At 38.5% G+C, this 25,443-nt stretch overlaps 1 protein-coding gene across 1 annotated transcript in view; it reads left to right on the top strand.

The window, feature by feature from the left end:
• The window catches only part of LOC111151399 (nemo like kinase), a 167,218-nt gene extending 149,213 nt beyond the window's left edge, over window positions 1-18,005 (top strand). The window contains exons 8-11 of the mRNA XM_022509393.1: window positions 7,779-7,865; window positions 14,363-14,561; window positions 15,487-15,580; window positions 17,627-18,005. Coding sequence (XP_022365101.1) covers window positions 7,779-7,865; window positions 14,363-14,561; window positions 15,487-15,580; window positions 17,627-17,681 — 435 coding nt within the window. The 3' untranslated portion in view covers window positions 17,682-18,005. The remainder of the gene's footprint in view (window positions 1-7,778; window positions 7,866-14,362; window positions 14,562-15,486; window positions 15,581-17,626) is intronic.
• Window positions 18,006-25,443: the final 7,438 nt, after the last annotated feature.

Below are 25,443 nucleotides of genomic sequence, written 5' to 3'. Positions count from 1 at the left end.
TTTTTTTTTTTTAATTTGACAGAGAGAGATCACAAGTAGGCAGAGAGAGAGGAAGGGAAGCAGGCTCCCCGCCTAGCAGAGAGCCCAATGTGGGGCTCGATCCCAGGACCCTGGGATCATGACCTGAGCCGAAGGCAGAGGTTTTAACCCACTGAGCCACCCAGGCGCCCCCAAAGGCAGATGCTTAACCAACTGAGCCACACAAGTACCCCAGAACTTTTAAGTCTTATCTTTAGATGTTTTTAACCAGGGCTAGAAATGGTCTCCTGAGTCAACTATTCATGGTCTTTAGCAGTAACCCAGGTAGACTGGTATAGAGTAAGTTATGCCTACCATATGTAATTAAATGTAAATGAACTTAGCATTCTACTTAGTTCCAGTTTTTCCCCAGTATAGAACTTCAGGTTTTCATCTACATTTGCTAGTTGATCTGTATACCACTAGTGCTCTCAAGAAAGGTTAGCAGACCCTTGAAGCTCTTTACTTAGACCGTCATTCAGACTCTACTTTTCCCCTTTCCACTCTCTATTCCATCCCTTACCCCATGATGCATATCTTTTATGCCTCTTGTTGGCCTGTTAGCAGCTGTTTGAAGGTATCTCAATTCATGTTAAACCTGTTTAGAGCTGAGATCGGAAGACACATACATACCCATGCCCAAGCATATTGGTATGTAGCCACTTGGATTTTTTTTTTTTTTTTAACTTTAAAAGATGAATTTGGTCCCAAATCCAGTATGGACACTATAGCTTGTATAGTTCTGTACATGATGACTATTCTGCAAAGAGCATAGTTCTTAGCTCAGCGCCCCACACCAGATATATGCTCGTTTATTTCTTTGGTCTGTAGTGATGAAGAGCGCAGGCTGCGGTGGCAGTGTCAGGCTTAGCGCAGTGTACAGCACGTTGACGGTGTTCCGGGAGTTGTATGCTACAGTTTTCAGACAGACTGAATGTGAATCCTGCCTCAACCGGTAACTCGTTTTGTGATCCTGGGTAAATTATTTAACCTCTGTGTGCCTCAGTTCATTCTTCTATAAAATGGGAATAAAAATGGTTCCTACCTCATTAAATTGTTATGATGATAAAGAGATAGTGCATGCCAGGAAGCATAGAATAGTGTCTGGCGGGACGCCTGGGTGGCTCAGTTGGTTATGCAGCTGCCTTCGGCTCAGGTCATGATCCCAGCGTCCTGGGATCGAGTCCGACATCGGGCTCCTTGCTTGGCGGGGAGCCTGCTTCTCCCTCAGCCTCTGCCTGCCACTCTGTCTGCCTGTGCTCGCTCTCTCTCCCTCTCTCTCTGACAGATAAATAAATAAAATCTTAAAAAAAAAAATAGTGTCTGGCATTCTAAACATCTAGTAAATATTAATAAATATTACCGGTTAAAGTTACCACCCTAACATGGTGTAGCTATAGCTTGTGATTTTTTTTTTTTAAATATATACAACATTATGATCAAATGGAGTTTGTTCCAGGGATCCAAAGACAATTCACCTACAGAAAATCTGTTAATGTATTTTGACATTTTAAATGAGAAAAATCATGATTATCTCAATTGATGCAGAAAAGGCATTAGATAAGGTTCAGTCCTTTTTATGTGCTACCATGATGAAAGTTCTTTACAAAAACCTATAGATAAATTTATAGATAAGTATATGAACAAGGCAGAATGAGCTGTATTAACACATTACTAATTAAATGAGATAAAAATGCATGCACAGAGAAAAAGCCTCTAACTTTTAGAAAGGACTCAATTCTTTTTTTATTTAATATTTTATTTCTTTATTTGCCAGACAGAGATCACAAGTAGGCAGAGAGGCAGGGGGGCGGGGCGGTGGGGGAAGCAGACTCCCTGCTGAGCAGAGAGCCCAATGTGGGGCTCGATCCCAGGACCCTGAGATCATGACCAAAGCTGAAGGCAGAGGCTTTAACCCACTGAGCCACCCAGGCGCCCAGGACTCAGAATTCTTAATGAAGCTGCTTAGGCTATTAGAGGTCTTCCCAGGGCAAGATATACCTTACTGTACTTATACTAAATTACTGGATATAGGAGTTAGATAAACTATATATAAACTCATGAGGAATACTTCTAAAATTTCAGTACAAGTTTTTGAGTTTGGACTATAAAAAGAAAAACTTTTTTCAAGTAGTTCCCACTTAAGTAGCTACTCAAAGTTAGATGGAAATAGCCATTCTTTACTATTAATAATTATTTCTAACAATATTTAGAAGTATGCTATATACTAGTCACTGTCCCAACCACATCTTATACATTAGTTCATTAAACCCTCACAGCACTATAATACACCATTTGTTCCTTTTTACAAACAAGAGATGAAGGATTACTGAGGTCAAATAATAAGCTTAAGGTCATAAGCCAGATCTCAAAAGTAGGTTTTTCTACTTCTAAAACTTACGTTCTTAGCCAGTATACACTGCCTGACTCATACACCTTCACAGCAGATTTTTTTTATTAATTTCATTTATACATACACAAGTAATGTGAGTACATGTAAAATAAAAATTTTACAGTTCGTCATCCATAGCTACCCCCCAATACTGTCCCAGTCACCTCTAGATTAATGTGAGAATATCTTCCCAGACATATTTTGTTTATTTATATATATTTATATAAATAAAAATATGTCCTATTGTTTGTTGGGACTTCTTAAAAAATACAGCCATACATATACATAAGGACAATCTAATTGGCTATTTTCTTAGAGTACAGATTACTGTCTCAAATTAGTTTTCTTGTGTGCTTGATTAATAAACATATTCCCATGGGTGCCTGGGTGGCTCAGTGGGTTAACCCTCTGCCTTTGGCTCGGGTTGTGATCTCAGGGTTCTGGGATTGAGTCCCACATTGGGTTCTCTGCTCGGCGGGGAGCCTGCTTCCCCCTCTCTCTCTGCCCCTCTGCCTACTTGTAATCTCTCTCTATCAAATAAATAAAATCTTATTTAAAAAAAAAAAATATATATATATATATACACACACACACACATACTCCCATACAGTTTATCAGTCAGGACTCTTTTTGGTGAAACTCAATTAAAACTGGCTTAAGTAGGGGCGCCTGGGTGGCTCAGTGGGTTAATAAGCCTCTGCCTTCGGCTCAGGTCATGATCTCAGGGTCCTGGGATCGAGTCCCGCATCGGGCTCTCTGCTTGGCGGGGAGCCTGCTTTCTCCTCTCTCTCTCTCTCTCTGTCTGCCTCTCTGCCTACTTGTGATCTCTCTCTGTCAAATAAATAAATAAAATATTTAAAAAAAAAAACTGGCTTAAGTAAAGGGAACTTACTGGCTCGTAGCACTTTTCATATGAAGTTGTTGATCTACAGCTGACTCAGTCTTTGCTGGATTTAAGTAGTCAAGTGATGTTCCAAGCCAGGAATCTGATTCTTTTCTGTTTTGTTTTCCTGTGTGTTGGCTTCATTTTCAGACAAGCTTTCTTTTCCCCTGTGTGTTTGTAAAAATGGAACCAGTGGTCCAGACCTATGTTCTACTAGCATATCAATCCTTCAGGAAAGAGCTTTCCCAAACAGATCTAGAAAAAATATTTGGAAGGTCTCTGATTCAGTTATGAATATGTTTGGTTATGAGAAATAGAAAATCTTGCTTACTATGGTTTAAAGACATAAGGGTTCATTTTTTTCTCATATCAAGAAGTCCAGAGGTTTGCAGTCTGGAGCTGGTATAGCTGCTCAATTTATGTCATCAAGGACCCAGGGTTTTTTTTCTTTCTTTCTGCTCTGCCATCTGAGGAATATTGATTTCATACCCTCTAGCTTATCTCCTCCTGGCCACAAAATGACTGTAGCTTGAAATCGTATTCACATTCAAAGCAAGAAAGTGGAGGAAAGAGGGAACACTAGTGCTATCTGTCTCTTTTATTAGGAAAGGATATCTTCCCAGAAGCCTGCCTAGCAAGGTTCTGCTTCTGTGTCATTGTCTAGAACTGTGTAATATGTAACCTCCCAGATGTTAAACAAGCTTAAAAAAAAAAAAATGAGTGTTTCCTATCTTCTGTAATAAAGGTAGGTAAAGGAGAAGAGGATTGGGGTGGGTATGTGTTGGATTAGCCAGTCCATTGGCTGTCTTCTGTTTTAGAACCTGTATCTTTCTCAGAGTCAGTCAAAGGTGTTCAAGGGAATATTTCATTTGATCGGCCAGGCCTGGGTCAGATGCCCATCCTTGGAATTGAGAGATTGAAATCAAGCTCAGCCCTTTGATTTCTGAGTGAAGAGGGAGTGGTATTCGGTATTTTTGTTTGTTTGTTTGTTTCTTTTCTACAGCTCAAAATCTTGGATGAATGCAATCTTAGTTGCCATGACCCAAGTATCTTTTAAAGTAGATACTTGGGAGGGGCGCCCGGGTGGCTCAGTTTTTGGGCGTCTGCCTTCTGCTCAGGCATGATCCCAGGGTCCTGGGATTGAGCCCTGCATCAGGCTCCCTGCTCAGCAGGAAGCCTGCTGCTCCCTCTCCCACTCCCCCTGCTTGTGTTTCCTCTCTCACTGTGTCTCTCTCTGCCAAATAAATAAATAAAATTGTTAAAAATAAAACAAAAAAATAAAGTAGATACATGGGGCACCTGGGTGACTCAATCAGTGAAGCCGCCAGCTCCTGATTTCAGCTCAGGTCATGATCTCAGGATCTCAGGATCATGGGATCAAGCCCTGCATTGGGCTCTGCGCTCAGCACAGATTCTGTGTGAGATTCTCTCCCTCCCCCTCTCCTCTTCTCACTTGTTCTAAAATAATAAAATATTTAAAAGAAGAAAAGAAAGTAGATACTTTTTGAGGCACTGACTTACTGGTAGGATTGAAAAGTCTATTATCAGCCCTTAGTCCTTCTGTTCATCTCTTTTAAGGTTTAGATTTTCCTTTTTCCTCAGATTGCTCCAACTAATTGTGACAGAAATGCATGTAATATTTTCGTTAAAGTGAAAATGGTTCTGTCTCCTGACAGGAACCGTATCTTACATTTAATAGATTATGTTAGAGAGTTCATTCAATTCAAACTAATTATTTTTCAGGTCGGGATTTCTTTTATATAATCCCCGCGTGCTCACCATATAGTGCACTGCACATTGTGCATACTTAATTAACGTTGCTGACTGATGATCACAGTTTTTTTCCCACTGGCTAAAAACTTACAGGACAGGACTCAAACGGCCAAGCCAGCCTAGCCAACTCTATTGTGGTGACCAGCACTCTGCCCTTGGCTTATGATGACTGTGACATATAATTTAGGGCCCCTCACCCAGGTCCAGAAGCTCATCCTTGCTTCATTTCACTGACAGTTAATCATAGTCATTAATGGAGGACTCTTGATAACCTTTCCCATCCTCATGATTCAGCACTGGCGCCTACTCACTCCTACATTGCTACATGGCTTATAAACTTGCAAAACGAACAGAAAATGGCCTGGCATGTCTTAAAAGGGAAAAAGTAATATCTGTGAATGCTGGGGGAATTGACAAAAACTTTTTCCCAAATGAAGTATTTAGGGCATATTTCTAAGCATTCTGTTTTTTCATTCAAATTGATTCTGTTGTGCTTGACTGAGAAATATGAACTTCTTATCTAGTTCTGATACCTTGTGCCCAGCTGGTTTCAACCATAATGGCTGATGAATTACAGGGGAAGAAAATGGAATTAGATATTTGGCATCTCTAGTACAGCATCTTTCCCATGGAGCCAGTGCTAGGAACTAAATTATTAGTGGTTATCCTTCTGGAGAGGTATTGGCATAACTGAACTGACTTCTTTTTCTCTGTGTCCCTTCTGAACGTGCAACACAGTAAAGGAGAAAACATAAGATGATGGTTCGAGGCTGTGGTGAAACTTAGCCTTATTTTTAGTGTGTTGTTAGGGTGTAATTCTATAAAGAAAGATAAGATGGGAGAGGGTGTAAAATTTCAGGTTACCTTAACATCCACTCATTTGATTTTCACAAGCTCGTCATGTATCCAGTTGTCCTCGTGTCTTAACAAATTTTGCCTTCTAATTTGTCCTCTATTCTCCATCCTCTAGAACTGTTTGTTCGTATGTTTTCCGTGCCCACCCAGGACCCAATATTCATCTTTGTTACTCCAACATCTAACCCAGGCCCTGGCATTTTGTGCATGGTAAATGATTAACAATGCTTTGGGTCAGTAGGCTGATCTGTGCCAGTACAATCTAATAGAAGAGAAAGCTGAGGTTCTAGCAACTTACTTGACCATAGTGATGGCAAAGTTAGAATTGGAACCCACCTGTTCTAGTACTCATCCCAGTGTTCCTGACCCTGACCCTGACCTTAAGCTATAACACCATCTATAGATGTTATACATGTTATAACATCTATAACACTAAATTCACTTGGAAAATGGAAAGGAGGGGCGCCTGGGTGGCTCAGTGGGTTAAAGTCTCTGCCTTCGGCTCAGGTCATGATCCCAGGGTCCTGGGATCGAGCCCTACATCGGGCTCTCTCCTCTGCAGGGAGCCTGCTTCCTCCCCTCTCTCTCTGTCTGCCTCTCTGCCTACTTGTGATCTCTGTCTGTCAAATAAATAAATAAAATCTTTAAAAAAAAAAAAAAGTGGAAAGGAGGGGCTCCTGGCTGGCTCATTTGGTGGAACGTGCGACACTTGACTTCAGGTTTGTGGGTTTGAGCCCTGTGTTGGGTGTAGAGATCACTAAAAAAATAAAATCTTAAAAATTATTTTTTAAAAATAATTTTTTTTTAAAGTGGAAAGAAGAGATTTGCTTATGGTGAGATATTTTGGTAAGAATTGGCTGAAATTTGGCTGCTAACCTGCATAAACCATTGAAAAGGACCAGCTATTTACAACAAACCAAGAATCAAAATCTTTAAAAAAATATCAGATTACTTCATTTTACACAATAAAGAAATTGTTAGGGGAAATATGTAAATTAAGTTGTAAATCAAAACCTCCACACTCTCCACATGCCACTCCTTGACTAATGTAGATAATTTCAGGACTACCATAGACTTACATATTTTTAACAAGAAATACTTCTCTATTGGCAAACAAATATTTGAGTGCCAATTGTAAATGGGTTCTGTTCACATAATGCTTTTTCTGTCATAATCCTACCGCGTTTCCTATAATTTTTGAGCTAAAGTGAACTTCAGAGATCATTTAGTCCAACCATCTCCTTCTGTGCTTAAGAATACTGGGATTCTCACATGTTGATTTATCCAATCGGTTAGTGAATTAGAGCCTCATCTCATCTCATCTCTGTTAGTCCTTGATCCTGCAGAAAACTTCTATGAGGTAAATAATTCTCTCCCGGTGATTCTGAGACACCTTGCTGCTATTCTTACTGGGTTTTTACTATGTGGCTTTGTTGGAAATAGGCGACGTGTAAGACAGAGTTCACATGCACAGTTTCCATGCTTGACTTCGCACGTACCTATGGTTTTAAATATTTTTGCCTCCCAATCCCAGGCATGTTTGGTCTTCCCTTCTTGCCTGAGCATTTACAGTATAAGACTAACAGGAGCACCATATTTACAGGATTAGCCTTCATTTTTTGTAGGCTCCTTTGTGAGCTAACCTACAATAGGTAATCCTGCAATATAAAATATTCTACTGGAAGTCAGTAACAGTTGCTGCTTCTGAAGATTGGTTAATTAGGGGAATACCCCTTCCCTTTGAGGGGTTATACATATATGCACACAACTTTTGAGCTGGATACTTGTAATAAATTGGCTGTATTCTGTATCTACGTACACAGAGACTCACATATTTTAATTCTTCATTTCTTGCAGCCATCTCTTCCTGTACTTTATACCCTGTCTAGCCAGGCTACACATGAAGCTGTTCATCTCCTTTGCAGGATGTTGGTCTTTGATCCAGTAAGTAGTGTTTATTTTTATATTGTTTTAATGAATTAAAAATACATGTGTTCTAAGAAAAACATCCTGGCTTTAAATAGATGAGCAATGTGGGACGCCTGGGTGGCTCAGTTGGTTGGACGGCTGCCTTCAGCTCAGGTCATGATCCCGGGGTCCCGGGATCGAGTCCCACATCGGGCTCCCAGCTCCATGGGGAGTCTGCTTCTCCCTCTGACCTTCTCCTCGCTCATGCTCTCTCTCTCTCAAATAAATAAATAAAATCTTTAAAAAATAAATAAATAAATAAATAGATGAGCAATGTAAAGGATGACTTTTCAAAGATAAACTTCAGTCCCCAGTTTTGTGTGTACCACTGTGCCCACTCACTGCACAGAAGTTTGATTATTAACACATAAACATCTAGGTGAAAAGTGATAAGGAACCTGCACCATCCTTATTTATCTCAGGATTTGAAAAAAGAATTTGACGCCAAGGTAAATCAGGAGAAAGGAATTTTAACGTTCTTGGAAATAATCTGCCCATTATATTGCATAAGGAACTGTTGACTCGTTTGGTGGTTGAGATGGTAGCTTTATCAAATGCCATTTGTAGTCTTGACTCTTCTGGGACAAAGTTCAGGTCTTCATTTACCTATTCATCCGAAGAGTATTTATTACTCGTCTCTGTTCTGGTAACTATTGCCAAAGAAGACTCAAAAATGAAAACATTTAGAAAAGAACGTCTTACTTGCCGAGAGTATAAGAATTCCTCAAGTACAAACACAGCAGGTATTTAAAGAGGGAAAAACCACAAAAGTACCATTTATGAAATTTACATTGGTATGTTCATAATGAGAAAACAGCTGCATTTCAGGGGACGGAGTGAATTTTTTCTTCATTTGGTGTTTATTTTTTGGTTTCCATTTGTTTACTTCAGCATGTGAGGTGCCCATGATATGGGAAGCAAAACAGAGTGGCCCTTCTTGTTTCCACACCCCCTCCCTGTGGCCAAGCTTCTACCATTGAGGACAGTTTCCAGCACATCACTTGCTCAGTGAGCTAGTGATTTAGTGTCATTAGTTTGATTTTTTTGTTTTATTTGGCAAGCCTATCTACGTAGCTCAACTATTTATACAACAGATGTTAATACCTAAAGACCTTTTACATATTTTTTATATATCTTTTGTGGTTAACAAAACTAGAACCACATGAATTTCAAGCGTCAGAGGTCGTTTCTGTATGCCTCTAGACAATATATAACAAATATATTTTGTATATTAGTATATAATAAATAAATTATAATAAAGGCCCTGAGGTTAAATTTTATGTTTATGTGTCAGAAATATGTTACTCTTTTTAGTTCTATTAAGATTGAGAACCAAGAACCATGTGATTCACCTGTACCAACTTTTATTTGCAGTACTTAGAGCTGTTAGCTGTCCTATTTCTCTGAGATCCCATGGTTATTAATGATCCTGTCCTGCCAGGAATTCATAATCTTTACAGCCCTAAGGCTGGAATTTCCTAAGCCACAGAGTGGATACCAGGCATGTTTTCCTGGGAGGCCTTTTAGACATCAGTTCTACACATGAAATGTCCTTTTTCCTTAAGAGTGGGATTGTCACACCTAATTAAAATGAAGCTTTTGGTGTGTTCATAGTTATACATTAGGTTTATCTATAAGAAGGAGGTAAGATTTATCTGGTAAAAAAATAAAAAGAGGATCAATTCTTACTGGACCTATGCAAATAACTCCATGGTTATTTAAAAAAAAAGAATTCCATTAACACACCCCATGTAATATTTACCCATTTTTATCATTGTCTTATAGAACAAGGCCAAAATATATTATTATTTATTAAAATATATATTAAATATATATAATATATATATAATATATATATTATTATTTATTTACCAAAATATATTATTATTTATTTACAAAATCATTTTTAAATTGGCCTGATGCTTTATTAGTTTATGACTGATATTAAGGATTCTTTTCTTTCTAATTCTGAGGGTTCAATTAGAAATAGATACCATTTTTAAAGAGTGTTTCTGATTTTAACCTGTTAAATTGAGGCCTGATGCTTTATTAGTTTATGACTGATATTAAGGATTCTTTTCTTTCTAATTCTGAGGGTTCAGTTAGAAATAGATAGCATTTTTAAAGAGTGTTTCTGATTTTAACCTGTTAAATTGAGGGCTAGAGATACATTAAGAAGAAAGAAATGAGGTTTTAAAAAATATCCATTAAAAATAGAACATTAGCCATAATTAAATCACTTTATTTAGTCCGGTTAGTCTGAGATAATTATTTAATTACTTTACTGATCTTGGGTTAAGCATGTGTCTGCTCTTGGACTGACACATTCTGAAATCCTGACTCAGTTACTTGGTTTAATCTAGGTGATGGCTGTCTGTGGTGATAATATCAGCTGTTCCCATAAGTTTATGTCCTGAATTTAGTAGTCAGGAGTACCTGGTGTAACAGTCCTTTACTGAGGTTCTTGTGATGTTTCTCATGGGAAATTTAATTCCTTAGCTTGTAGTAGAAGTCTTTAGGCAAATAAAAGGAGAAACCAGAAGCCACTAAAGGGTAAGGTGAAGGGCTCTGGTTCTTTTATTCTAATAATATCAGTAGTGTTGGAAAGGATGGGTTGTAGTAATCAGTTTATAAAGGTGTAATTAACTATTAACCCAAATAGTGAAGGCATTAAACAAATCTCCAGAGACTTTATCTAAATGCAATAAATAGTTACAAGCAGTATTTTTAAAGCACAGCAATAATTATTAGGAAGTTAGACAAAATTATTCACTTTTTTCCTCTTGCCAAATATATCTGTTATCTTGCATAAACATCTTCCTATCATCCCATACTCTTTTATACTCTTTACAAAATACATATTACTTTAACCCAAAGATACTTGCACATCTTTTTTTTTTTTTTTTAAAGATTTTATTTATTTATTTGACAGAGATCACAAGTAGGCAGAGAGGCAGGTAGAGAGAGAGGAGGAAGCAGGCTCCCCGCTGAGCAAAGAGCCCGATGCGGGGCTCGATCCCAGGACCCTGAGATCATGACCTGAGCCGAAGGCAGCGGCTTAACCCACTGAGCCACCCAGGCGCCCCTTGCACATCTTTTTTAACTGTTTATTGATGGCTCCTCTATGATATATTAATGAAGAGTCTTTGTATATTAAAATTATGTTGTCCAGGTATCCCAACGACTGTCTATTAACTCAAATTAATTATTGCCAAGGTCTTAATATTAACTAAGAATCAGATTAAAATTTAAGTTGACAAATTAAGTCCTTATGAATTGTAACATTCTAAAAACTAATTTCTTTTTAAAAGCACGTTACCTGTTATCATTCATCTAATGTAGTTGAATACATAATTTTGCAATTCTGTAATCTTACACAAAGGGATATTAGTTTATCTGACCAACAAAATCAGTGGAAAAAAAATTAAATTCAAAATGATTAGGCTTTTTGTGAGAAAACCCAAAATTTATAGAATATTGTGATGGCATTATGTGTACATGGCAGTAAAATCAGAAAGAAAACAGAGATTTTAAAATATTTATAACTATTAACTCAGACTGATTTGTCCAGAGTCACCTTGCATAGTAATACCATATGACCTCTTTATCTTATACAATTATATACCAGATATTAAAACTTTTTTAAGTTAAGAGAAATATTTTGCTTGTTACTTTGTAACCTACTAAACCAAGAATATTATTTTAATTCACAGTTAAAGCTTTATTTAATCTTTGAGTTACAACTTTTTTTTTTTTAAGATTTTATTTATTTATTTATTTGAGAGAGACAGAGACAGAAAGAGCAGGAGCAGAGGAAGAGGGACAAGCAGACTCCACACGGAGGGCAGAGCCTAACACAGGGCTCAATCCCAGGACCCTGAGATCATGACCAGAGGTGAAATCAAGAGTCAGACACTTAACTGACTGAGCCACCCAGGCACCCCTATGAGTTACAACTTTAGCAAGAAAAATTTCTAAATAGCCAATACATTTAATACATAAAGAAGAATAGGGTTTTAAAAATCTTTTCATTTCTTTGTATATGTCTTTAATGTGTTGATATTGGTCCTCAAAACCAGTTAGAATAGGAATTTGCCCCATTAGCTTTTTAAGAGATCTCATAACATGATATATTAACTCCCCTCAGAGGTATACAAAGTACATTAATGTGTTTGCTTAGAAATGCTTTTTATTTGTAAAATGGAAATTTTTATTAACTCTTCAGAACTAAAAGAGCCACAATTCTGATGAAGCAACAAAATCTAGGGTAGAAACAAGTGTCCACATCTATTATAAATGTTGATCAGTTAAACAACATGTGTACAATATGTCATTAAGAATATATATGAACATGGGACGCCTTGGTGGCTCAGTCAGTTGAGTGTCTGTATCTTGATTTTGGCTCAGGTCATGATCTTGGGGCCCTGGGATCGAGCCCCAAGTCGGGCTCTGTTGCTCAAGCAGGGAGTCTGCTTCTCCCTCTCTCTCTGCCCTTCCCCCAACTTGTACATGCACGCACACATGCTTTCTCTCAGATAAGTAAATCTTTATATATATATATATAGAGAGAGAGAGAGAGAGAGAGAGAGAGAGAGATAACACAATTAAGCACCACTAGGTCCTTCCAAAGAACATTATTGAAAAATCTGAGTAATTTTGTGATCCCTTTTTCAATTTAGTAAAGCAGTTTTTCTTTTCAGTGTTCATACCCTTTACAAAATGACAGTCTCCTTTCTTTGCAGAAGTTCTAAAGAGACATTAATTTATTTAGAAAAATGAAAGCTGATCATTGATTGCATGCTAAGGATTTGATTTACTTTTTGTTCAAAGACTTCTCTTAGGTAAAATACTTTAGAGGACCCCATGTTGGTGCACACAGAACGTTCAAAAACAGAGCATGCTATCAGTCATTGGGATAACACCAAAATCTTTTCAAACCTGCATGCTGGAATTTTAGGAAATATCAGAATCCACAGACAAAAAAAACTAACAGGAAAACCAGATTCCAGCTGCTGGTGGCAGCTGAGATGACCCAATTTCTGACATCTGCCACCTGACGGAAATGACTTAATGGTCAGGTGATAAACTTAAAACCCAGATTCACCCACTGCTAACACCTGTGTGTTCACAATTGGCCATGCTCAGTCAGAAACAGAAATAGATTTGTCCAAGAACCAGCTCTAGTATGCAGAAGCCAAAGAGCTCAGTCCCTCACATGAGACCGGCCAGGGTCACTGAGGACTCCCAAGGGGCCTGGTCCCAGGCACAATGTACTGTCTAGCCAGCTTGTTTCCTTTGGTTCTGACAATAGACCTTTATCCCAGTGAAACCTCTAGGAATAGCTGGATCCATTTAGAAAAAAAAAGAAGAAGCTTACTTGCTAAGAGTACCAGCGAGTCAAGCTTCATAAGGGCTGGATCACCAGTTATACCATATGACAGGTAGTGAAAGAAACAAAACCAAGGTTGTCAAGTTTACATTCGTCTGTTCATGGTATATAAACAGCAGCTTTCTTTTGTGATTATCATATCCTGAAAAGTCATGACATGCCTTTTAACATCAGCAAAAAATTAGAGATAGAAGTGTTTTTAGGGAAACCAGGTTTATGGGAAATAGTTACCATTTTGTTATTTGGGGGACCAGAACCAGTCAGGATGATCCATATATTTTTGGTTTGAGCACCAAATGGTTTCCTTTGTTTTTAATTGTGTTGTGTGTGAAGTGGGGCAGAGTGTCCATTTTTGTTACTCTGTACTGAATCCATCCTTAAATTCTTTAAAATGTACGTGTATGTCCACTAAGCTAAAAAGAGGAGCAGGGTTGTTTCTTTTTTTTTAATGGAGAAATGATTTTATGATTTATGTAAACCTGAACCTACTACATGAAGTATTCTGATCTGAAGTGCTAGAAAACCACAGGCCACTGATACTCAGACGGTGTTGGCTGTCAAAACATGGCATTCAGACCTTATCTGCTGCCTGACCCCAGCAGTTCCCCATAGGCTTTTGCCCTAAGTTCAGTTGGCATTCTAAGAGAATAAAAGTTTCAAGCAACTTTGTAAAATTGCCACTGTGATCACATCTCTACCAAATGCCAAAACACATTTAGAAAATATAACTGTTATTTAAAATGTAAACTTATCCCCTCCAAAGCTTTGCATATTTAAATGTCATGGTATTTGCCATTTTTGACCATGCATATATCTATTTCAAGGTAGGAACTCTTCGGGATCTTAGCAGAGTCACTTCTAAATGCTTTCTGGTGGTGTCTGGTGGTTGGTTGTCCTACGTCATATACTCACTCTGCTGCTGCATTAACGTGCCTCTGCGTTCAGACATCCTTCTTTATACAAGACACACTATAAATTAGGGATAAGCTGTGAGAAGCAGTCACTGTGTCTTAATGAAAGATCCTGTGTAGACAGTCATGTTTATCTGTAGTGTTGATGTGCTGGTCTCTAAATTTGATTTCAGTCCAAAAGAATATCCGCTAAGGATGCCTTAGCCCATCCCTACCTAGACGAAGGCCGACTACGCTATCACACGTGTATGTGTAAATGTTGCTTTTCCACCTCTACTGGAAGAGTTTATACCAGTGACTTTGAGCCCATCACCAATCCCAAATTTGATGACACTTTTGAGAAGAACCTCAGTTCTGTTCGACAGGTTAAAGGTGAGTATCATTTTTGGCCTCCGGCCAGGCAGGATGAATAATAACATTTTCCATTATGTGGCTGTGAAAAACTGAGTCTTGATGGTGACCAAAGTTCCTCCATATGTTTATTTTACAATGTTGCATATAGCTGTTTGTCCAGGGCATATATGCCAAGAAAGCTATGTGTGTTATAAAAACAGATTTAATATTGCATCCAGTGAAGGGTCAGGCAGAGGAGCTTTTCAGACTGACTTGTTTAGTGAGTGTGAGACTCAAAGCAGATAATATGTATTCACTCAGTGTAATTTCATTGCATGAAACACGTTGGACTTTTTTATATAACATGCAAATTTTAGGAAGGATAAACACCCACTGAGGGAATCATTCCTTGAATGATCACAAGAGAGGAGAATTTCCAATAGTCCACTCATAAAATTCCCTGACACGATCACCTGCTGGGGTGGAGATGGAGGTTAATGACACCCAAAATTCTGAATGATATTAGACATTTTAGGGCGTTTTAGAAGAGAGTAGACCCCGAGGTAAACAGCCCAAAACTATGAACCTAAACAACTGTGGGTTTTTTTAAGTGATTTTCAAAAGAGCAATAATTACCATCAACGTAGAAAATCGATTCATAAGGCCAGCTCTGTGGAATCACTGTCAAATTTGTAGACCATTTTACTCCTCCCTTGGATGGAGTTTTAAACCCATATAAATGCCATTTGGTCAGGGGGGTGGGGAAGTTGCCTGTGTTTAGCAGCCACTGTCACTTTGGTTTCAGGAAAGTTCCACTGGATCCTGCCTTATACATGATCTGTGTGCTTGACCTCACAAAACCAGTGGGAAATGCTGTTTGCAGATGCTGGCCAGTTAGCTGAGAGTCTAGTGCTCACAGGCCTGCAGATTGGCATGGATTGTATGATGTTTGTTTTCTCCACAGAAATCATTCACCAGTTCATTTTGGAACAGCAGAAAGGAAACAGAGTGCCTCTCTGCATCAACCCGCAGTCTGCTGCTTTTAAGAGCTTTATTAGGTAACTATATGTATGTAATTCTTACTTTCTTGTTACTAAAAGGATGTCATTGTGATTTGATTATTCAGCATATTTCTCTTTTTATTTAGATTAGATAATACAGACAAAAACAAGGTTTCTTTTACGAGTTTTGACTTTAGTCAAAAGCAAGTAAAAAATGTGAGCATTGGTTTCTACACTGATGCCCCTTCATGGGTGGTGGGGGGTTGCTTTGGCAGTTTTGTTCACAGATGACCACTCTGCTCACTGCTTGTGCACATGCATAGGGATCCTCCTGCAGCAGCAGCATGGTGGCCACTGCCCTCGAAGTAGACATGGTCATCTTGGTTCCCACTACCATCCCCACCACCTTAATAATAATGCAAGCAAGATGATTTTATAGGTAGAGTGCTGGTGTGTCCTATCTAGAGTTTTGTTTAAAGAGCTTCATAGCTGCTTTGGAACCTGACAAGTCTCATTCACTTTGTCTCCCACCCTGTCCTTTCCTTCTCAGTGTCTTTTCCCCTATTCCTTGCATCAATTAAGGTACAGCCAGGAGAAAGCACACCGGTAATGTGAACAGGGAAAATTTAGTAGTGAGAAGTATTAACTAGGAAAAGATGGTTAACTTCCAAAAGGTGCATAAGAAGATTCTGGAGGGCCCCGAAGTAGCAAATGCAGAAAGCAGGTACTCCCTCTAGACTAAGGAAGAATGAACAAGGAAGATACTAAGAATTTGGAGAAGGACCCTCCACGCAAGGCTAATAAAATTTGGACCTCTTTGTAGAGGATATGACTGCCACAAGAACACACAGAGCTTGAGGGTGGTGAAGAAACTTTGCAAAAGGTGTGGGCAGAACTGGTCCATCAGAGAGGCCTGCTGGGTTACAGAGAAACTTGCCAGAAAGTTTGGGTAGGACAAAACCGGGCCTTCCATGTCAAAAAACCACTCCAGAACCAGGAAGGGAAGCTGCTTCCTGATGCTGTGGCCTTGCGGTGTCCTTCCAGCATAAGCCAGCTGGCAAAGGATAACTGTGAGTAGGGTCTGGCTCCAGTATCACAAAGCAGGACAGAGAAGGGTGGATTTAGATCTGAGAGGCCACACTCTTCCTCCTTTCTTCTCCACCTGCCTTTCTGCCTTTCCCTCTTCTTCTTGCTTCCCTTTTAATTGGCCTTGACATGATGTTGAAGTTGATTAAAGTTATTAAATCAAGGTCAAGAATTTTTGTTTAGAATTTTTTTAATCAGAGTGACTTTCATTTCTTCCATGTATTTTTCTGTGGAAAGAAGGAATTAGGTTGCATTTTTACCTTTCTGTGGTTCAAAATTACTTTATTATTTTCCCCTAAGAGTTAGTGACCCAGTCAATCATGTGTTTTAATACCTTTCAGGTGCAAGTTATTCATTATCCTGGGCCCCTGGGAAGCAAAATGGTTACACACACACCCTCAAGTTTATAATCTAGTTAGCAAAATTAGACAGATACGTGAAATAACTGAGAAAACTGATCCGTGGATAACAAATGCTAGATGATTATCATTACTGTTGAATTCATACTTCATAAAAGAGTGCCTGTAAGGCTCATTCACATAGATTCCCACTTAAAGTCACTGTATTTTGAGAGGCTGCTTTTAAATGGATAATTCTGCATCCCTTGAGGTTATTTTCTTAGTTGATTATAGACATTATTGTAATACCTTCCACCTACTTCATATTACAAAGTAGGCACGGTAGAAGGCACTTTACCTACATTATCTCATGTATTCATCACTGTCCTACAAGATGGATGGCAGGCATCATCCCTTTCCAAAAGAGAATTATGCTCGGCCTCCCACCTCAAGTAAATGACTCATCTTTAAGCCCATCACTGTTGCCTCACTTATCAATACAGATTCTTGAATGAACAATTTGGAACAAATGCAGCTTTAGAGAAGTTAAACAAATAAAAATCCAGAAATGGACTTTATAATTTTTTTAAAGGAAGAGAGGAAAACACACAGCGTTGACTCATCCTCTTGCCCTTTGTGGTGTCACACCTGGTTTCACTGTGTCTCCATTTTTTTCCAGTTCCACTGTCGCCCAGCCGTCTGAGATGCCCCCATCTCCTCTGGTGTGGGAGTGACGGTGGAAGATAATGTACTACTGAAGATGTAATGTAGCTTTCCACTGGAGTCTGGGATTTGCAATTCTGGAGGTTAATCATGCTTGTACTGTAATTTTACTAATGAAGTTTTAAATTAACAACCACTACTTGTATGATATGAATAATATTTAGAAATGTTACTAGACTTTTAATCTTGTAAAGTGGTTGTGCTTTTAGAAGAAAAATATTTTACCCAGAGTTGCACATGTTTTATGAATTTAGTGCAGCTGTTATGGCTCACCTCAGAACAAAAGAGAATTGAACCAAATTTGGGATTTTGGGGTTTTGTGTTTTTGTTTTGTTTTGTTTTTCTTTTCTTAAAATGAAGTGAGATTGTTCACACACACACACACACACACACACACACACACACAGAGGACAGTCGTACATTTTGATATTTGAGCCATTCCTGAAAATTTGGGGTTTTCTAAAACAAAAGAATCTAGAAACCTTGCCTGCGACCAATCATGGAGCCACATGAGCTGATCGTGGCTGCACCTGGGGGGGTGGGGGGTGGGGCATGCCACCTAATGATCAAGCCCTATAATTAGCTTCTCATTAGAGCCGTGACGGTGATGTGTGCTGTCTAAAATCCAATGTTGTGGGTAGAGAGAATGAGTTTGTGACTAGGAGAGACTAAACTTCTGTTTTCCTTACCCAGTATAAATATATATATATATATTTAATCTATTTTTATTAGAAGTTTTTCTGCTCTTTCTTACATAAAAGAACCCCCCAAGCATGCATCTTTCACGTGTGTAAATAATTCATTTCTGGGCTAATTTCAAAAGAATCCCAACATTGCTGTATAGAGAGAGAACTAGCTTGCACATTTTAGGTCTGTGAAATTTTGTGAGACTTTTCCTGCACTGGACAGTTAAAAAATAAATAAATAAAGACAAAAACAAATTTTTAAAAATTTTAAAGCCACAAAAAAAGGCACATAGGGAATTATGTCAAATGTGTTTGTGTCCTTAGGCAAAGCTGTGGGAGTCTTGAAATGTCACAGTAGTAAATAACTTATTACTTTTTGACAAATTTTTTTTTCTGTTGGAACACTGAATTCTTCTGTGCATATGTATATATGAATACAAATTGAAGGCCTCTACCTCCTGGAGTTATACAACTTGGCTTGTTTACCTCCACATGCTGATGATGACTATTTTTTTTTTTTTTTTAAGTTCAATGTGGAGACTTGAAACTTGAATGTCCCTTCCAACTTTTATATTAAAAATAAAAAGACAAGAAAATTGAAGATCGTTTTTCACCTGTACAAGGAATACTAATGGATCGTCTTAAAATTGGTCTAGGAAAAAACCTTGGTGTGTGTTATGGACAATTAACTGTTAAAGTTATTGTAAGTTATCTGTATTTAGCAGAGTATTTTCATCTTGAGTGATCTGAGCTGAATTTGAAGACTATTAATAAGTTATGTTTGGAAGTTTTAACTTCAATGAAGTAATTATTTGCTGTGAAAGAAACAAACATTGAATTACTAAACAAAGATGGTGCAATATCTTTGTTTTTTTTTTATGAGGCTCCTGAGAATCAACCCAACTGAAGCATTTCAATTCACTTGAATGAGAAACGTGTTTAGTATCAAAAGAGCCCAAGAAGACACTGGTGTGAAAGGTACAATCTCAGAGGTTGGTCAATTACCGTGGCACACTTACTGGTCACTTTGTACAATGTAGATTTGAAGTACAGTGGTGAAAACATTAAATGTGACATTTGAAAAAGATGTGTCATCCGATTTCTTTTAATTCTTTTGTTTTCTCTTCAGTACAGCTTTCATTCCTGATTTTGCAGTTTTAAGACATTTCTTATTTTTCTTATTTTTATTTTGATCTTTGAGGAAATTAATTACGGTTTTTGAAATTGTTCCCAGAAACTTTACATTGCCAAAAATATACCAAAAACTTACTTAAGCAATATTAAAGATACTTTGAGTCATATATAATTTGAAAGTCTTTCCAGACCTTAGAGTCTAATCCAGTGGTTTTCAAGCCTTTTTTTTTTTTTTTTTTCCCTTTTTTGAGCAAAGAGCCCTATTCTCATGTGAGATCAAATTTCAATACACTGGAGTCAAAAACATTAAATAAACAAACTGGATGAAACAGGTGGCTGGGGACTTGACCTCACCTTCTCTTCCTTTCTGCCTCCTGCCCCCTGGCAGCCCAAAGGTAGTTCTAGCAAAGGAAGAAGTCCTAGCTGGAGTGCCTGGGTGGCTCAGTCAGTTGAGCATCTGCCTTCTGCTCAGGTCATGATCCTGGGGTCCTGAGATCGAGCCCTGCATCAGGCTCCCTGATTAGCAGGGAGCATGCGTCTCCCTTCCCCCCTGCTGCTCCCCCCTCTTGTGCTCTCTTGTTCTCTCTGTCAAATAAATAAATAAAATATTTTTTTAAAGGGTTGGGGGAAGAAGTCCCAGCTGGGTGGTGGTGTAATTATGACCTGACACCAGACTCCCTAACTTCAGAATACCTTCCGGTGGCAGATAAAGCAACATGACTCTTGAGTTTGTAGATGGCATGTATTTCCCCCTGTCTTTCCTTGATTCAGCAAAATGAATGGATTTTTTTCCCTGACATGGAGAGAATTGACTGTTCTAACTCATATAAATTAATACACATAAGTTTGTTCATCCAATAAACTTTTGAATACCCATTGAGTGCAAGAATTAACAAGGACACCTTGTTAATAGTACTTGAATAAGAAAACTAGCTTTTATCACAAGAGAACATTATGAATTGCACATATAACAGTTTGAAACAAATTCTTCACAGATAGTTTGACCTGTTCCCACTGGAACCTGCTAAGCTAACCAAGGGATGTGTGCCCCGCTTTTTTATTTATAATTGTTGATAATTGCGGGGCACCTGGGTGGCTCAGTTGTTGGGCGTCTGCCTTCGGCTCAGGTCATGATTCCAGGATCCTGGGATTGAGCCCCGCATCGGGCTCCCTGCTGCTTAGCAGGAAGCCTGCTTCTCTCTCTCCCGCTCCCCGTGCTTGTGTTCCCTCTCTCGGTGTGTCTCTCTCTGCCAAATAAATAAAATATTTTTTAAAATAAATAAATAAAATTGTTGATAATTGCAAAAATGGGGAATTTCTACAGCCAGTGAGTCAGTATGGACAGATAAGTTAGAGCTCTAATCAGCTACAGTTTGTTTGCCATTTAGGTATAAGACCCAGAAGATGGAAGTAATTTCTTGATAGTTCATAAGGCTTGGAATTTTTATTTGTTTTTCTTCTATGGTATATCATTTAAAATACTATTATATTAAAGCAAAAATATATTCAAGAATAGAATACGACATTTGCATGAATTTTGAAATAAAGGCCACATTGCGGGGATCTGTTTCCTGCTATGCTCTAAGGAGCATCGAAAGGGCATGGGTAGTAAATGAGCACTTTGAGTCTTCTCTCCACCTCTCCTTCCTTAAATGGTCTTTCCTTGGCTTCCATAACACCACTCTGTTTTTCTCCCTTCTTGGGGACCACAATCTGTACAGGCTTCTTCCTCTGCTTAATCCTCACAATGTTAGGTTCCCTGGGCTAGGGATCCATCCTGAATCCTGGCTTCTTTTAATGCTCTGAAGCCACAGGTTCTTGACGGTTGGCTACTCTCCTCTTGTGACTTCATCTGCCCTCAATGAGCATAATAGAATGAACCCAAATCTCTTACCTATATATCCAGATTTTTTTGCTAGGTGCCTATCAGAAATCTCCACTTGGTTATCTTATAGGCTTCTCAGACATGTCAAAAACTGAAATTAATAATGATTCCCACACAACTTTATTATTAAATCCTTCTCACTTTTCCATAGTGGTTCTTTTTTCCCTCATTCCTAGACGAGGGCCAACCTTAGCATATTGTGAGAAATTGTGGAAGAGAAAGGAATTGTATGTTTGTGGGCAAGAGGGACAGAGTTGGGAGCTGGCCCAGGCCCCCCTCTTCACATTAGGTTAGGATCTGTGCCAGTGTGGTGCTCTTGGCACCAGAGTGCCAGGTTTTCCTTTGTGGCAGGAGAGGTGAAAGAAAATGGCTCAGGTTACACTGTTCATCTGCTCCCTTCCCCTCAGTTCTGGTCCAGGGCTTCATATCCACCCCATTACTTAGGCCAGAAATCAGAGTCCTCCTCACTCCCATCTTCACAACAGAATTCATGCACATTTTTCATTCCATTCTTTAATATTCATTTATCTTGGGGCACCTGGGTGGCTCAGTGGGTTAGGCCTCTGCCTTTGGCTCAGGTCATGATCTCAGGGTCCTTGGATCAAGCCCCGCATCCAGCTCCCTGGTTGGCGGGGAGCCTGCTTCTCCCTCCCTCTCTGCCTGCCTCTCTGTCTACTTGTGATCTCTCTCTTTCTCTCTCTCTGTGTCAAATAAATAAAATCTTTAAAAAATTCATTTATCTTAATGTTCTAAATTACATGCCATAAAAAAAAATATAAAACGTGCCTAGCTGATGAGTTAGATGCTGTTGAATCTTGTTTTCCTTTTTGGAAATCAGGGCTGAATTGAAGAGACTGCTATTACTTGCCGAACGAACTTAACAGCCAGTTTCTCCTCTCTCAAGATTAAAATATTTTGAGAATCAAACCCGTAAGTGGTGACATTTTTCCTACACTTTCTTATGTGTCAGGTGTACAGCTCTATAATTCAACATCTGTATACACTACAAAGTGATTACCAGCAAAAGTGAAGTCACTGTCCATCACTATACAGTTGTCCCACTTCACCTGTTTAGCCCACCTTCAACTTTCTTCTCTAACCGTTAGTCTATTCTCTGTATCTATGAGGTTTTGTTTTGTTTATTTTTGTTTTTAAACTCCACAAGTGAAATTATAGCATTTGTCTGCATCTGACTTATTTTGCTTAATGTAATACATTCAAGGTCCATCCATGTCACAAATTGCAAGATTTTTCCTTTTTATGGCTGAGTAGTGTTGCATTATATAAATATACTACATCTTCCTTAACCATCTCTTAACAGATGCTTAGGTTGTTTCTATATGTTTTTTTTAAGATGTTATTTGTTTATTTTTCAGAGAGAGCACAAGTAGGGGGAACAGCAGGCAGAGGGAGAAGCAGGCTCCCCACTGAGCAAGGAGGCCAACATGGGACTCAATCCCAGGACCTAGGAATCCTGGCCTGAGCCAAAGCCAGACGCTTAACCAACCAAGCCACCCAGGTGTCCTGGTTGTTTCTATATCTTGGCTATTGTAAATAATGTTGCAATGAACATAGGAGTGTATATATCTTTTCAGAGTAGTGTTATCACATTTGTCACCTAAATACCCAGAAGTGGAATAGCTGGGTCATGTGGTAGTTCTTAATTTTCTGAGGACTCTCCATAGTGTTTTCAATAGTAGTTGCACCAATTCACAATCCCACCAGTAATGTACAAGGGTTTCCTTTTCTCTACGCCCATTCTAACAGTTATTTCTGGTTTTTTTTTTCTAATAGCCATTCTAATAGATGTGAAGTGATACCTCATTGTGCTTTTGATTTGCATTTCCCTAATAGTGATGTTGAACATCTTTTCATGTGCCTGTTGGCCGCCTGTATTTGTTCTTTGGAGAAATGTTCATTCAGATCTTCTGCCAGTTTTTTAATTGCGTTTTCTGTTGAGTTGTATGAGTCCTTGTATATTTCAGCTGTTAACCCCTTATCACCAAAGTTTTGCAAATGTCCTCTATTGATAATGGTTTCTGTTGCTGCATAGAAGCTTTTTAGTTTATTTTTGCTTTAGTTTCCTGGATCTTTGGAGTCTGATCCACAGAGATGCTGCTAAGACCAATGTCAAGGAGTTTACCACCTGTGTTCTCGTCTCAGAATTTTATGGCTTCGGGTCTTATATTCAAGCCTTTCATCCATTTTGAGTTAATTTTTGTGTGTGGTGTAAGATAGTAGTCTAGTTTCATTCTTTTGCATCTGGCTGTCCATTTTTCCCAACACCATTTATTGAAGAGACTATCCTTTCACAATTGTATGTTCTTGTCTTGTATATATGTCTAATCTGTGTCATAGATTAAATGTCCGTGTGTGTGCGGGTTTATTTCTGGGCTCTTGATTATGTTCCATTGATCTGTGTGTCTGTTTCTGTGTCATACCATACTGTTTTGCTTACTGTAGCTTTGTAGTATAGTTTTAAATCAGGGGTCCTGATACCTCCAGCTTTATCATTCTTTCCCAAGACTGCTTTGGTTCCATACACATTTTAGAATTATTTAAGTTCTGTGAAGTATCCCATTGGGAATATTGGTAAGTATTGCATTGAATCTGTAGATTACTTTCAGTGTTATGGACAGTTTAACAAAATTAATTCTTCCAATCCTGTATTCCAAGAATACAGAATATCTTTCCATCTGTTTGTGTCCTCTTTGGTTTCTTTCATCAGCATCTTACAGTTTTCATTATACAAGTCTTTCACTTCCTTCATTTAATTTATTCCTAGGTAATTTATTCTTTTTGATGCAGTTTGTAAATGGTATTGTCGGGGCACCTGGGTGGTTCAGTCCATTAAATGTCTGCCTTTGGCTCACATCATGATCTCAGGGTCCTGGGACAGAGCCCTGAAGCAGACTTTCTGCTCAGTGAGGAGTCTGCTTCTCCCTCTTCCTCTGCCTGCTGCTTTGTCTACTTGTGATCTCTATCAAAAAAAAATAAAATCTTTTAAAAATAAATAAAATAAGAGTTCTCATTCTTTTTCAAGTAATCTCTACACCCAGTGCAGGGTTCAGACTTAGCACCTCAAGAGCAAGAGTCCCATGTTCTACTAACTAGCCAGCCAGGTGCCCTGGTATTGTTTTCTTAATTTCTCTTTCTGACGTCTTGTTATTTATGTATAAAAATGCCACAAAGGGGCGCCTGGGTGGCTCAGTTGGTTAAGTGTCTGGCTTCGGCTCAGGTCATGATCCCAGGGTCCTGGGATCAAGCCCTGCATTGGGCTCCCTGCTCAGTGGGGAGCCTACTTCTCCCTCTCCCGCTCCTCCAGCTCGCTCTCTGTCAAATAAAATCTTTAAAAAAATAAAAATAAAAAAAGCCACCGCTATCTGTATATTGATTTTGTATCCTACAACTAACAATTCAGTTACTAGTTCTAATTGTATTTTTGGTAGATTCTTTATATATATATATATATAAAATCTGTAGATAGTGGGAGTTTTATTTCTTCCTTTCCAATTTGGATCCCTTTCTTTTTCTTACCTAATTGCCATGGCAACTTCCAATACTATGTTGAATAAAAGTGGCATCCTTGTCTTGTTCCTGATTTTAGAAAAGGAGTTTTCAGTTTTTCACCATTGAGTATGATGTTAGCTATATATAGGATTCTCATATATGACACTTCCTTATGAGGTATGTTCCCTCTGTACCCACTTTGTTGAGTTCGTAATTATAAATGGATGTTCAATTTTGTCAAATGCTATTTCTGCATCTATTGAGATGGTCATACGGTCTTTTGTTAATGTGGGGTGTCACACTGATTTGCAGGTGTTGAACGATTGTTCATTGTTGAACCATTCTTGCATCTCACTTGATTATGGTATATGATCCTTTTAATGTATTTTGGACTTGGATTGCTAATATTTTGTTGAGGACTTTTGCATCTATGTTCATGAAGAATATTGGTCTGTAATTTTTTTTGTGATGTCCTCTGGTTTTAGTATAAGGGTAATGCTGGCCTTGTAAAATGTGTTTAGAAGCTTTTCCTTCTCTTTAGTTTTTTTCAAAGAATTT

The sequence above is a fragment of the Enhydra lutris genome, unplaced genomic scaffold (assembly GCF_002288905.1).
Source record: "Enhydra lutris kenyoni isolate GAN:26980312 unplaced genomic scaffold, ASM228890v2 scaffoldscaffold26, whole genome shotgun sequence".
NCBI classification, from domain to species: Eukaryota; Metazoa; Chordata; class Mammalia; order Carnivora; family Mustelidae; genus Enhydra; species Enhydra lutris.
This window is presented reverse-complemented; position numbering and strand designations above follow the sequence as displayed.